Source organism: Saccostrea cucullata, unplaced genomic scaffold, assembly GCF_032062105.1.
Source record: "Saccostrea cucullata isolate Sc308-1 unplaced genomic scaffold, CSIRO_AGI_Scuc_v1 ctg290, whole genome shotgun sequence".
Taxonomy (NCBI): domain Eukaryota; kingdom Metazoa; phylum Mollusca; class Bivalvia; order Ostreida; family Ostreidae; genus Saccostrea; species Saccostrea cuccullata.
Genome location: NW_026927363.1, coordinates 67,634 through 82,992, shown reverse-complemented (window position 1 = coordinate 82,992; position 15,359 = coordinate 67,634). Strand labels below are relative to the sequence as shown.

The 15,359-nt window shown below is 35.3% G+C and overlaps 2 protein-coding genes across 5 annotated transcripts in view; one reads left to right on the top strand and one right to left on the bottom strand.

Moving 5' to 3' along the window:
• LOC134274223 (S phase cyclin A-associated protein in the endoplasmic reticulum-like) overlaps positions 1-5,594 on the bottom strand; it is a 32,796-nt gene extending 27,202 nt beyond the window's left edge. Inside the window, exons 1-3 of one of the 2 annotated variants that reach the window (XM_062756480.1) lie at positions 5,329-5,594; positions 2,425-2,539; positions 653-891 (exon numbers count right to left, since the gene is read on the bottom strand). In XM_062756480.1, the coding sequence (XP_062612464.1) occupies positions 653-891; positions 2,425-2,539; positions 5,329-5,457 (483 nt within the window). In that variant the 5' untranslated portion in view covers positions 5,458-5,594. The remainder of the gene's footprint in view (positions 1-652; positions 892-2,424; positions 2,540-5,328) is intronic. The other variant, XM_062756479.1, reaches the window with a different exon arrangement.
• Positions 5,595-5,741: 147 nt separating this feature from the next.
• On the top strand, positions 5,742-14,169 carry LOC134274222 (heat shock factor 2-binding protein-like). Of its 3 annotated transcripts, none has more exons than XM_062756478.1 (10): positions 5,742-5,819; positions 6,413-6,511; positions 6,652-6,787; positions 7,887-7,990; positions 8,523-8,672; positions 8,901-9,033; positions 9,215-9,338; positions 9,846-9,949; positions 10,092-10,192; positions 13,832-14,169. In XM_062756478.1, exons 1-10 carry the CDS (start codon positions 5,796-5,798, stop codon positions 13,940-13,942), a joined length of 1,086 nt encoding a protein of 361 aa, XP_062612462.1. In that variant the 5' UTR covers positions 5,742-5,795; the 3' UTR covers positions 13,943-14,169. The 3 variants fall into 3 exon arrangements, with proteins under 3 accessions (XP_062612462.1, XP_062612461.1, XP_062612460.1); XM_062756477.1 differs by having other exon boundaries at positions 6,646-6,787; XM_062756476.1 differs by having other exon boundaries at positions 6,413-6,517; positions 6,646-6,787.
• Positions 14,170-15,359: the final 1,190 nt, after the last annotated feature.

Below are 15,359 nucleotides of genomic sequence, written 5' to 3'. Positions count from 1 at the left end.
CTGTTTGCCATGACCTTGAACCTCAGAAAAATAGAATTGTCATACATTATTCATCTAGATAGACAATATCTGTATCTGTGAAATGTAGTCCTACGACAATATTCCTGCTAATGTTCACAACATAATGCAATAATTTTCTCCACGATTCTGTGTTGGATTGGATATAGAGTTCATGGACTTACACCAGTATATTTGCAGCATACAAGCCCGCATTACTTTATTAACAATGTTTTATATATCTGTATGTAATTAATTAGTTGTTTCTGGAGTAACTACATTCAGTTTCACTACCAATGAAATGAGATTTGCATTTTAAGTTAAAAAGTAATCTGGTCTCGGATTATTTTAATCACTGTTAATAAGGTTTTAAAGTTTTTTTTTAAGATACACTTTCCATAAAAAGCCAAATTTCAGAGGCAATGAAAAATTTATATGTAAAATCATCATCAAAGACTGAAGACATTCTTAAGATTCTGGGAATTAGAACATCCAAGATTATGTGTCAAAAGGAAAATAAACAAATTCAATTCCTGAAACATCATCAATCATAAATCCCTTCTTAACTTTGAATTCTAAGACAAAAATCCCTTGTTTACCTTACATTCTAGGACACTTTTGTCTGTGTTGTAAATAGCACACATCCCTTGTTTACCTTGCATTCTAGGACACTTTCGTCCGTCTCACATGTGTCATAAATAGCGTCCACAGCTCGCTGTAAATTGTCAAACAGGAACTTCCAGTAGCGAGCCCGCCGGTCCGATTTCCTGGTCCCGGAGTCAGATTTCGGAGATTTGGTCAGGTCCTGTAGACTTTTAGTGTCAGACTCAGATACAGATCGGGATTTATTCTTTTGTTGTGTTTGATCCTTTAGTGGTTTCTTGTAGGATGACTCTGAAATAGAAGGTTTAGTATCTTTATAATTCTACACTAAAGAATGACTCAGGTCACCACAATCAACGGAATGTTAATGCCTTTCAAATGCTGAACTTGTCTGACAACTTTAAGTGTATAACTGTCTAGATATTGTACTAGCTTGTCTGTATGACTGTGTGGACATTGCCTGTATACAATGGTATAACTGTCCAGACATTGTCTGTATAGCTGTCTACATACTGACAAAATCATTGCTGAATCAGTTGATTACTCAATACTGGGAATTCTTATACATAATATAAGTGGTACACTTACTCAAATAAACAAATCAATAAACAATATCTCTGATTTGTTACGATATTGAGAGATTTTCTCAGCTTACCTGAGAACTGAAATCTTGAGAGCCTCATGACTCAATGCTAAACTCTCCAGACAGTCAACATAGACCCAGCCTTAAACCAAGAAATCCCAACCAACACAAACAGGAACACTAGCACACATTAAAGAATCAAAAAAAGGTCCACCTTCCAGCAGCAGTACAAATCTTAATTCAGTGATTGCTCAGACAATCCTGGGCTATAATGCTCGGTACTATAAACTGTCATTATTTCTACTGCTGTTATGCTGCATATCGGTGTGTATTGATAATAACAATAAAATCAATATCCCCCCAGAATTGTCCTGTATTCAGCCTCCCCATTACTCTCCCACTATAACTGGGTTACAGATTCCCTATGGATGCGGCTCAGGTCTCTCCTTGTCTATCATTCATAGGTTTACTTACCCAGGGTAAGTGATTAACGAGGATATATTGCTTAAATTTATGCACTCTAAACATTATGCAATGAAACATGAAATCCTAATGATTACAAGAGTTAATACAATTTATTATAAAAAAAAAATATCAGAGACAATTGACCTATTTGTTGTAGTGATCATATATTTAGTTGCTTGACCTATTTAAAAAATGACTTGGTATGTTTTATGTATAAGACAGATAGGTTGCCATTCTCATTCATTTACTCTACCAGTGTCCAGAGAAATTAATGTTTGATTACACAAACAAACAAATGACCTGACTTCAAACAATCCCCAGGTTTCAGAGAACCACACATAATAGATATTATCTGTGTGTTGTCTACTTGTGTGTTGCCTTTCCTGTATGTTGTCTTTAACTGCATGTTGTCTCATATGATTTGTCTACCTATTTGTTGTCTCACTGATAAACCATTATGTTGTCTAACTGTGTGTTGTCCTACCTGTGTTTTGTCTTTTCTGTGTGTTGTCTTTCCTGTATTTTACTTGATGTTGTCTTATACATTTTGTCTACCTAAGTGTTGTCTCACTAGTACACCCCTATGTTGTCCTACCTGTATGTTGTTTTACCTGTGTGTTGTCTTACCTGTGTGTTGTCTTACCTGTGTGTTGTCTTACCTGTGTGTTGTCTTACGTTTACGTTGTCTTACCTGTATGTTAATTGTTTATCTGTGTCTACTTTTATGTTGTCTGACTGGTGTAACAATATGTTGTCTTACCTGTATGTTGTCTTACCTGGGTGTTGTCTGACTGGGACATTGTAGATGACTAGATTTCTAGCTGTTCTTCCCTCCTCCTGGACTATTTTACGGACGTGATCATAACTATTCATTCTGGTGAGGTTCTGATGCTGTAAGTAACAAACACTAATATATAAAGTCAAATTACTGTACAATGTTGTTTTTAACTTATCATGTACATATAAAACAAGGTGTATGTTAAAGATGGAAGCTTCAAATAGTGAAAGGTGGACAGACAAACCCTGCATAGGTAACTTTTACATTTTTATTTCAGAAGAGGCATTCAGTGACACCCCCCCCCCCCCCAAAAAAAAAAAAAAAAGAAATAAGTAAAATAAAATAAAAATGTTCAAAGGGCAAGGGGAATGCTCTGAATAGATTGCACATCAAATTATGGGAAAAGTAATTAGAAATGTTATGTGTGTACTGTTTCTGTCAGACTAAAACTAATATTCTGAACAAGACACATATATACTATACCAGTATCCTGTAGCCAAAAAATATGATAGTTAAGGATCACAGAAGTCTTCACTGACTGTGTTGACAGGATATTTTTCAAAGAGGATTTGCCAAACTTTTTGATTTCAAACAGCTGTCTACTGGACATTGTCGCAAACCACAGGCAAAATGTATGATCCTCTCCAATTCTGGCCTTGGTTGAATGAGAAGAGAATATTTCGTAGCTCATCGAAATATTGACCAATGCAAATAAAGCATAGTGGGAAAATGAACTTTGACACATTGAACCTTTCAATACCCAGTTGCAGTGTTGATGGTCCATCTTGAAAATTAAACAATCTACATCCTCGGAAATGTTTTAATTTTAATCAATGGATGATAAATTCCGGAATTTCACATTCTCACATATGTCCATTAGTTCTTCTATTTCTCAATACTATTTCCTTTATGGGAATGAGAAATACTTTTAATGTTTAAAATTGGATTGAGATCAGTGTAATTCTCCTCTTAGTCATGTTGTCTTAGTCAGACAACTAAATGTGCCTCTAATCTGAAGAGTTCTTGTAATGGAAATTGAAAGTACATGTACTGTGCTTTCATTAATATTTGCAGCAATTTTCATTTCAAGGTTTTCTTTGTAAAGCAGATCCATATAGAAATATGTTAATTATTTGTGCCAGTCAGCCGGGTTCGATCGCCAGTGGCCAGATATATGTCAGCTGGTAGAGCACCTGACTTTTTTTTAAGTTGCAAGAACTTGTAACCAATCCCTTTGTATAAATTATACAATAAAATATGTTCAAAACCTGACTGGAGAATTAAGAGGCCTGGGTTCAAATCCTGGTCTGGTCCACTGCATTTTCTCCTCTCCCGTTACAGTTGGTGCCCAATCCGACTAAAGCCAGACCTCTATTGATGCTAAAGCCAGACCTCTATTTACGTTATCGCATAGAGGTTTCACTTTTCATTTACACCCAGATTCCTGCCGAATGCCTCTATACGATAGCGTAAATAGAGGTCTGGCTTTAGTCAGATTGGTTGGTGCCATGCCATGGCCTGGAACTGACAAGAGGCCTACCAGGGATGAACCTGTGTTGGGGTCTTTGAGGGACCAAAGACCTTTAAGGAGGGAGGAATGTGGTGATCAGTCAGGTTCGTTTGTCAGTGGCCAGGTAGCTCAGTTGGTAGAGCACCTGACTGGAGATTCAGGGGTCCGGATTCAAAACCGGGTCTGGTCCACTGCATTTTCTCCTTTCCAGTTACACATTTGTATAGGCAATGCTTTTGTCTACTAAATTTTCTATCCTTGAAAACATCTGTTTTACATGAAAACTGATGAAACCACAGTATGGAAAATTTAGACACACAAAAGCTATCTTATAGATTAACATCATTTTATTTAAAAGTGAACACAATTTTTTTCAGGAAAGCATGCATTGTCATTATCATTTATAGAATGCCAGGACAAATGATCTCTCTAGGTCCAGTAAGATTTACCCTGTCTTCAGTGAAAAACCATACAACTGATCAGCAGAAGCCAACCATAGGACTCTAGCTTTGCCAGCAACAATTCTCATGTACCCATTTTGTTCACTATTTTGTAATATTAAGACAATCTCACAATTACACTACCAGAAAATTATATTACTGTGTAAGTGTAGTATAGAAAGAATTTACATGTTCAAGATAAAAATATGTGGCTGGACCAGGAATTGAACCCTGACCCCCTGTATTACTAATAAGTAAGATTCTCCAACCATTGAACTACCTTGGCCAGCATCTACATCCCAAATAACTATATAGGAAATGGCTACAGAAACCTATGAAAGGTCCTTGCATACTGTTTGTACAATAAGTGTTGTCCCCAACACATGGGGGCCAGAGAACTTCCCCGCATTTAATGATGAAATCCCACAGTAAGGTGGTTACTCTGGTACTCTCATCCCCGTTATGAGATACCCATGACCCCCTTCTACATTCTAAATGTCCCCTGCTATTCTAATTCTTAGGAACAATCCTTACCATTCTCCCTATGTACACCTACCAGTCAAAATCACCTTTGAGTGTGACATTGTTCCTTTTTTAATTACAGCTTTAAATGTGTAATATAAACAGATTTTCCAAAGCAATATCAAGGCAAGCATTGAAAAATATGAAAGTAAACACTTTATTATCAGGCTACCCTTTATAGAGTATGCATAAAAATCTCATGAGATGACATGAGATTCAATCTTTAACACAAGTTAATTTTGACTTCTTCAATATTTCTTGAACAGGTCCAAACCTATATTAGATACACAGTGCATAATGCTTATAAACAGGTCTAGCAAATGTTGCTAAAGACATGAGTCATTCGATCACTTTTTAAAGAGATCATCAAACAACTTTTTTTCCGAAAAAAATCTAGTCAAACTCTACTTAAAATTCCCTGACGACTTACGCTAAACTGGGAATTGTTATTCCGACTTGATCCCCGCAATGGGGCAGACGAGTTTCTGTGGTTGTTTTCGCCGTTATCTGGCCGCGTGCGCTGCCCTGGGTTGTATCTTTTTCTCCTATTATCACTCATGGTGCTATGCAGTTGTATACAGTGAGGTAAAATCGGTCATAAGTCATAGGTGCCAAAAATACCTGAAGAAGTGTAACGAGTGTTATCTCGATACAAAATATTTATTCGGAATCTCTCGAATTATAAACTACTGGACCGCAGTGAATGATGAGTAAACATTTATTTTCTTGTTTGCCCCCAAAATAAATATCCACATGTTGGTTTATTTAATTTAATGTAAAAAGTTCAATAAAAAATGAAAATTCAAATCAATTAAGCCTTTATTTGATAGAATATTAATAATGAATTCTATTCGGAAAACCTCGGACTCGGGAAGTCTTTTTCGTGGGAAATTTAAAATGGCAAACAGCGATGAGACTTTGGTTAGTTTTTCTTTTGCAAGATCTTTCAAGGAATATAAGTTTTTCAATTCATTAGACAATGACATAAATATGCATGGATTACAGTAGGTAATTTCTTAGAAAGGATTTGAGAAATTATTGATATTGATCGGTTACTCCAACAACAAGTTTAGAACTAAACTAAAGCTAGAGTTTGGTTGCAAGAAAAGGGTAGGCCCTAGAGCGCCCCCAAGTATTGAATACATTGTGACATTTAAGATAATTTAAAACTTTTAATTGAAGCATGCAGTATTAAATATTGATTTTTATGACCCATTTTCGAAGATTCGGGGATATAATTTTTTTGTCATGTCTGTCCGTCTGTTTATTTAACTTTTGAGTGGGTGAGGCTATGTATGGCATGCCAAATTCCCAAAAATTAGTACTAGGGCTTTCATATTTCACAGGTGTTTAATCCTTATGAAAAAGCCTTTCTTTGAATTTCAACAATTTTGACCCTGACCTTGGAGTTTACCTTGCATTTGAGAAATTTCATCCATCTCTATAAGCTACCAATCGTGGGACATCTGTGTTTCACAAACACTTCTTTTATTTTAACTTTTGTATCTTTTCAGAGCAAGTTTGTTCTTGAAATAAAAACAAAGTACGAGTCATTAATCAACGACTGGAAGACTTACAAAAATGACAAAAAAGAGGAAGAAAGTGCAAAAGAGGTGATTGTTGTACTTTTTATTTAACAAAATGATATATCGCGGACGTCCGAGAATTTAGTCACAAGAGTTTCAAATTAAAAAACAAAATCGAATTCTGACCCAGCCGCTAATTCAGCTGCTATTGCTTTCTGCAGGATGAGGATTTGCTGTTGGTAAGCTCAGATGATTTGTCCAGACTCGTGACCGAAGTCCAGCAGAGGGAAACAGTTCCACCGAAGCCTCAAGCCACCAGGAGCAGCGCTGCTTCACTACACGCTACAGAGAAGCTGAAAGAGGGCTAGTTCTAGCTTTTGTTCAATAAGATTTTAAAGAAAAAAGTTAATAAATGTTTTTAAGTATTGATGATTTTTAAGTGTCTCAGTGTTAAATCAATTCAGCGAATAATTAGCTCACCTGAGCCGAAGGCTCAAGTGAGCTTTTCTGATCACATTTTGTCCGTCGTCCGTCTAGCTGTCTGTCCGTCTGTAAACTTTTCACATTTCGACTTCTTCTCAAGAACCACTGGGCCAATTTTGACCAAACTTGGTACAAAGCATCCATGGGTAAAGGGGAATTTAAATTGTTAAAAAAGGGCCAAGTCCTCTCACAAGGGGAGATAATCAAGAAAAGACAAAAATAGGGTGGGGTCATTAAAAAATCTTCTTCTCAAGAACCACTGGGTCAGAAAAGCTGAAACTTACGTGGAAGCATCCTAGGGTAGTGTTGATTCTAAAGTGTTCAAATCATGACCCCTGGGGGAAGGGTGGGGCCACAATGGGGATCAAAGGTTTACATAGAAATATATAGGAAAAATCTTTGAAAGTCTTCTTCTCAAGAACCACTGGGCCAGAAAAGCTGAAACATATGTGGAAGCATTCTGGGGTAGTGTAGATTCTAAATTGTTCAAATCATGACCCCCGGGGGAAGGGCAGGGCCACAATGGGGAATCAAAGTTTTACATAGAAATATATAGGAAAAATCTTTGAAAATCTTCTTCTCAAGAACCACTGGGCCAGAAAAGTTGAAACTTATGTGCACATGGAAGGATCCTTGGGAAGTGTAGATTTCAAAATGTCTAAATTATGATCAGTGGGGTAGGGTGGGGTTGCATTATGTATTATAAGGGGGAAATCTGGTAAAAAACAGAATGGTCAAAGCTTCCCAGGTGAGCGATGTGGCCCATGGGCCTCTTGTTTGTTATGCGTCAGTCATGCATAATTATGACTCAACATGATTTCATATTTTTGCCCCCTTTTTGACATGAATTTTGTAATACAATTTACATTAAAAGTTAAGAATTGCATTTCAGTAAAAATACTTTTTCACATATCCATACTGTCTATTACACACACCCCCCCAATAACACTTCCTTTAAAATAAATTTTACATTCGTTAGAGTTAAAACAGTGTAGACAGCAGATACAGAATGACATGGCAGAAATATCGTATCTAAGGACGCGGTGCGAAACTGCAGTGGCGGAGTGTCAGCAGGAAAAACAGGTGACAAAAGGGGCGGATCCAATCTTCAATTTTTTTCTTCACTTTTTTGGTTATTTTTCTGTTAAAGGATTTGGACAAATCTTTAACAATTTTATTTTCATAATAACAGTTTCTATGTTACGATGAAATTGTCTGGCTTTTTTTTTCGAATTCATCAATCACCATAGATTTTATTTACTTTTGGTCAGTGGTCACAACATATTCGGTGCCATTCTCATAAGGCTTTATTCTCAAGAGTATGAATGGCAAGCAAAGATGGCAAAGGGACCAAAATTTTCTTTCTACATGTACTTCCTCTATGCTGGACAGATACTGAACTGGAATCGAACCTTTCAACGTTTGTGCACCAGTGAAGATGCGCTTGCGTCAAAAATATCCTTGGTGTACTGGGAGCAATTGTCTTAATTTGGATTTTATTTTCAAAAATAACTTTCTTGAAATTCTTTCATAAAAACCCTTTAATCTAAAAGTACTTTTGTCAAGACTTCTCTGATGATCTTAAAATGTGATCAATATAAACCTGTAATTGTAGGAGAACATCCGGTTACGTCACGATGTAGATTCGCTGACTCAGCAGCTATCTCAGCAGTCGGAGTACTGCTCCAGTCTTGGATCCGCCTGCTGTACTTTGTTGTGGCGTGTGTCCAAAAACGAGAACACCATACAGTCCATACTTGTTGGGGTGATTCATCTCAAGATTTAATAAATGCTACACAAAAATATGTACATCCTGAATTACAATTTATTTCTTAAAAAAAGCACAGTAATGCAGGACATTCTGAAGTATATACCTTTAGTTCATGATCATTTACTCGTTATTTTAAAGCGACAACAAATTCACGAAGATATAAATAACTTAAAAAAATATTTGGTATATATGACGATAAACCAATGTATTTTTTTTAAACAGAGTAAAGTAGAGGAGTTCTTGACACTCATTTCGAACACGCTCAATAGTTACGTCATGACGTACAAATCTGATTGGCCAGACTCCAAGTCCGAGGAGAGTCAGTTTGTACACGCTCTCTGTGGCGTCATCACAAGTAAACATCTTACATCTCTCTTTTTCTTTTTTATTAAAATGATGATTATTTGTGAATATTTATGGATTTAACATTTCAAGATAGTAGTAGTTAATTTTGTTTCGTGAGTTTTGAATAAAATTTATGCTGTTTTAATACTGTGTCACACAGCTTGGGAAAACATACATAATTTAATTTGCAGATATTGCAGCCTGTGCGTTTGGACGTGATTTTTTAATTAACAACCCATGTGGACTTCAAGTGATAGACACCTATATCAACGTACTGGAACAGGCTCCCAACGGGAAAAGTGCACGTCTAAAGAAGTAAGTATGACAGGTTACCTAGCTTTTGAAGTGGCCTTCATCACATGACAGACCGTGCAACAGCCGGGGTAGGGGGGGGGTGGGTAACCTACTTATACTATAGGAAATGTTAGTTGAAATTAGTTGAAAGCCTGGTTGGCCCCCCACTCTTTAGTGATGTACCGAAAATATAGTATTAGAGTATTGGAAATGGTACTGAAAATAGTTGACACTGAGAAAAAGTTTACCTGAACACCCCCCCCCCCTAAACTTTCTTGGTACATGTAGTGCCCCCCCCCCCCACCCCAACTGAAAATTTTGGTTGTGCCTCCAAACTGAGTTTCCTAAGGCCTGTAAGAGAATACGCTTCTTTAATCTTATACGGGATTTTTTTCCCCAAATGTTTGAATTCTGTTTTTTATAGTTATCTAAACAAAAAAATATAAGTTTTATTCATAATAGTAGTACAATTATACCCGGTATCACAAAATGTTTTAATGCCATACAATATCTTTAACCTCTGCATAGCCTGATCATGATGGCGCTGTACAACATAAGCATCAACCAGAAGGGAATAAAATACTTGTCCTCCAAACGAGGCCTCATCAAGTTGCTAGCATGGCTTCTACAAGGTTTAATATCGAAAGAACTCATTTATTTATTTAATTTTTCTTTTAATGTAAATTAAGCATTTTTTTTTTTTTTAAATTTAAAAATTCAATTTCCACATGGGAGAAATAGGTACATATTGATTCCATATAATTTTTTATACAGACGAGACGGCAACAGAAAACCAAGTGAACACTCTCCGACTGATACAGTCACTGATATCTGTGGATTACAGCCTTAACATTATACACGAACTACTGGAAGAGGTGAGAAATTAGATTATTTTACTGATGGAAGACCAAGAATAAGTCTGTTAGAGACTGCTGATATTCTTGTCTTTATCAACTTGTTTGTCAATGATTTACCTCTTTTAAAAAATTGTTAATAAGAAGAGATGCTCTTGTGTATCGAATCAATCGAGAGATATATCAATTCCATATGATGAAAGTATATTGCTGCATAAGTAAGGGAAGTTGACGATAAAGTCATCACGTTTATCATATGAGGGGTGATCAAAAAGTTCGCGAACTATCTCTATATCTACAAAACCACAATTCAGATTAGAATGAAATTCGATACACACTTAGCCATACACAAGGTCTATAAATAGCATATACTAAATAAAGTTTTTCTCCTTGTTTGTGACGTCACAATGTGAAAATGACGTCACTATGTAGGTCACTTGTGACGAAAAATGGTTGTCTCAGTGGAACTCGTTCAACAAACGACTGTCCAATTTAATGTTTATCTTAGAAATCCCTCTGCAGTATCATATAATAATTTGTACACAGTTTATTGAGATAAATGAGTTCCTATAAATTCAATTAATGATTGGATTGATCGTTTTTGTGAAGGAAGGCAAATGGTTTAAAATGATACTTGTCATCTTGCCCAGTGAAAGCAAGTTTGAAAAGATATGTATTTTTAATTATGCAATTTGATATCAAAGACCTCCAATTAACACTTTGAAAAATAGTTGAATATTTGAACAATAATGTAAGTATTAAATTTCTGAGATATCGTTTACTTTTGATTTTAAACATATTAGATATGATAAAAATGAGGCACCCATTCTCTATCCACCTTGAATAAAGGTCTCTCCCGAGACAGAAGATTTGTGTTTTAATGGTCGCCATGCTTATTTTTGGAAAGGATATTCTTATCCACCCATTCTGTTGCCTAGATATGACCATTTCTGACAAATGAACTCTTCTTGTCATAAAAATTAACTCACATGGAAAGAAATTTAAAACTCAGAAAAATCTTTCAACTTTTGTGACAGAACGCTACAAAGGGGGTCACGTGACCGCCAATATCACGTGATTCACGCATGCGCAGAACGGTGGTTGATGTGCATTAAAATCGGGGAGGATTAATTTAAAATTTAGTCTTTGTCAAATAATGACCTTGCGTAGAGAGTAGTGATCCAAACTCCTCTTTGATAAATAACAGAACATCTTTTCTACATTTAAACTTTACATTTTAATTAACAAAATATTGTACAATAAAATAAACTGCTTTGGTGTGTGGTCGTCCGTATCCCTCGAATGCCGGTAGTCTACGGTTCCAAACGGTGTTTGGATTACACAACTGTCTCTTGCCGCTAAGGAGGCTCAGACACCCCTCTCCAGTGCGAAGAGATTACACTTCCCCTCTCCAGTGCCGAGGAGGTTACACGTCCGTCTTGCGTTCAAGACTATGAGATGTGACTGGTATGGGCCGCCATCTCTACACAACTTTACAGGAATGATCTATGAGACCTATTAAATATCATACACAGAATAATATAGACATATAATTTACGCTGTGAAACGTTACAGTGCAATATGTACAATGCAATAATTGCTGTACTTCACAACAGTTATTGTAGAACATCGAACCGACAAATAAAGACACAAACAATCCACCGTACAATTAAGACTCAAACAGTTTTCGAATACAATGTAACTATAAATAACAGAACTTAAAAATATGAAATGGAATAGCTTAAAGTTGCATATGTTAGAAATTCCGTGTCTGGGTGTTTTAAGATATTTACAACTTTATAAAATAATAAAAACAAACGCAAATAAGGCTTACCTCAGAGAAGCAGGACCATACCATAAATTCTAATAAAGGTTGGGTTGAAATACCCTCAGTAGTCTGCCATGTGTATAATACAATTCAAATATGTAAATCTTGAGAAGTTTTGAAAACGTCCTTCTACCTGGACTGCCGTGTCCAAACTGAAGCACGGGCTTACCAATATTTTAAAGGTCCAGTGATTTGAGGTATAAAACGGGGTTAAATAAACCCAGTGAAAAATGGAGGCTCCCCAAAGGTGAATACAAATTACTTGCGTGTTCGATTAGAAGATTTTAATGTGACAATCTTAAAACCAAATATTGTTTCCTTTATGGAAGTTATTCAATTAGTTCGCGAACTTTTTGATCACCCCTCGTAGAGCTTGGTTGCTTGATTACCATTAACGTCTTCTTCAAGTAAAATATCCAAATGGGAAACAGATGTGACAGACTATATATATATATATATATCTCTGCAAGTCAAGTTGAAGGCCACAGCAAGTGTTTTCTTCTTTTCACGCATACGATTTTGCATAAATTCTGCTTCATATGAATACAAAAATAGCTCTGCTGATAACGGAGCGCAATTGGTACTCATGGGAATTCCCAATAGATTGTTGGAATACCTGGTCTCCAAAAACCACATAGATAATGTCAATGAGGAACTTTTTGATGTCAGCTTCAGAGCACTCAGTTGTGTGCGCAATCAGAATGTGTTTTAACAAAATAATTTTGCAAATGATCAATGACCAGGAAAGTCAATTCCATTTTTATTGAAGAAAACAGCTGTCAATGATTTCAAGAAGCCTGTACTTTAATTTATCGTGGGGAATGGTTGTGTATTAAGCTGAAATGTCGGAAGTTTTTAAGCTGATGATTTTGGTGAAATCTTGTGATTTCAAATTGTCCAAAAGTTCTTTGGAATTTTTGAATATCCACATCTGATTCACACCATTTCTTGAATATATTGTTGCACAGTACCTTTGAAGTTTTTCCTTCACTACTGTTGATATCTTAGTGAGGAGTAAAGAAAGAGGCTTGGTTGAAGATTTACTGGAACCTGCAATGTATCTTTGTTTGTAAGGATCCTTATGAAGTTTTGGAATCCAGTATATAAATGGTAGTGCAGATTCATTTCGGTTCTTTGGAATTATAAAAATATTCAAAACTGACATATGATTATGTAGAATTTCTTCCATGGAAAGGGAACTATGAGTATAGGTTGGATTACCACTGGTAGAATTTAATCCAAGTTCTTCTTAAATATAATTTATATAATGAGCCTTACAAACGAAGACAATGTTGTTACATGAATCTGCTTTGTCAGCAGGGACCAGTACGTACTGATCATGTAATCTAATTCTTTTTTCACTTCTGGATTATCGAATACAGAAGGATATATGATTTTCAAATTGCCCCTCATCTTTTAATTAGCGATTTTAACATGGATCTAATACATTATAGAGGTATCCCCTAAACAAGTAACATACATTGTATAGGTTTCTTGGGCAGTAGCTGTTCCATAAATGATCGAACATCATACCGTTACCGAGGATATTTTTCCCCAAAAGCTACAATATGACAATATTATTTCCCCTTGCTAACAACCATGAAAAGTGTTTAAATATATGACCATAACTACAGATAGGAACAGAATATAAACTACAAATTTGTTTGTCATGTATAGTAACATGTTTTGCACTTAAATTAAGAATAGGGGGATACACTTGCTGCAAGTTTAATTCATTTCTTTAAAATAATGCTAGTCAGGGTATGGAAAAGTGGAAGAAATATGCCTGTAAATGAAGTACTTGTACTCTAGGAAGTATCTTTGTTTTTTAGCTTCCGAAACCTGTCCTACAGGAGCTTGGAGTGGACAAAAACAAAGAGATCCGAGAATTGGTGAAAGATATCACCGACGACATTCAGCACCAAGTGAGGCACGAACAGTAGCGAAGCACCGACACGAAACTTTATTTGTTATATACATAGTTTAATGATTTAATGAAACACTTCGATATAATGTAATTCATAATCTGAATTTGTAGTTTATATATATAACTTAAAGATGAGCTTTTTTTGTGTGTTAAACATGTTATAATTGATTTGATTGACGTTCAATACAAATGTTCTGTACTTGCTTTCTTCTATTTCACTTTTATGTTCGTCCACGTCACACTTCACGTTTTTTAAATTGATATTTAATTATTTATCTATATTACATTCAATTTCTTAACTTCATAGATTATTAACTCTGCATTCTTTTTGTTTGTGCTGGACTTTTTAGCCCACCTGAGCTGCAAATTAGCTGAGAGATATAAACCTCGTGTGCAGGTGATTTTTTGGCTGCATAAGTAAGGAATGCTTACAACTAATAAGTTTGTCATCACGTTTATCATAGAGCTTGGTTGTTAGATTACCATTAACGTCTTTTTCAAGCAAAATATCCAAATATGAAAGAGATGTGTCAGACTCTGTGGTATCTTTTATCTCAGTCTCACCAGGATATATCTTTTCGACATAATTAATTGACGTCGTTGATATGTCTAAATGTCGAGTTGATGGAAACGGCAGTGTTTTCTTTTCACTTGTTTTCTCTAAAATTGTAAGAATTTGGACAAATTCTGCTTCATATGAATACAGAAATAACTCTTCTTATAACAGGACGCATTGGTACCCAATGGAATTCCAATAGATTTTTGAAAGACCTGGTCTTCAAAAACCACATAAATATTGTCAATCAGTACTGAAGCATCTCTTTAATATCAAATTCAGAGAAATTGCATGTAAACGTACGTACAATCATAATATTATTTTTAAACAAATAATTGCAAATGACCAAGGTAAGTATATTTATTTACCAGTTTCATTTTTATTTTTATATCAGAAAGCCTACACTTTAATATATCGTGGGGAATTGTTGTAAATAAAGTAATGTTTATGCTGTTGATTGTGGTAAAATTTTATGATTTCAAATTGTCCAAAATTTCTTTGGAATTTTTAAGTATTCACATCTGATTTACACCACTTCTTAAATATATTGTTGAACAGTACTCTTGGAATTTCTCCTTAACTGTTTATATTTTTGTGAGGAGTAGGAGGTTTGGTAGAACATTTACTGGAACCCACCATGTATCTTTGTTGTTTACGAATCCTTATGAAGTTTCGGTATCCAATATAGATATGGAAATTCAAATTCATATTGCTTTTTTGAAAATATTCGAAACTGACTGATTTTTAAGAATTCTCTTCATTAAGGGCGCTATGAGTAAAGGTTGGATTACCACTTGTAGAATTAAATCTAAGTAATAAAATAAATAATAATAATAATAATAATAATAATGATAATACTTTATTTAAAGAAGGTAAC

Coding starts and splice junctions, on each gene's coding strand:
- LOC134274222 (XM_062756476.1), top strand. CDS start 5,796: ATGGCAAACAGCGATGAGACTTTG. Junction 8,673..8,900: donor TACAGTCCATACTTGTTGGG/GTGATTCATCTC, acceptor TTTTTTAAACAG/AGTAAAGTAGAGGAGTTCTT. Junction 9,034..9,214: donor TCTCTGTGGCGTCATCACAA/GTAAACATCTTA, acceptor TTTAATTTGCAG/ATATTGCAGCCTGTGCGTTT.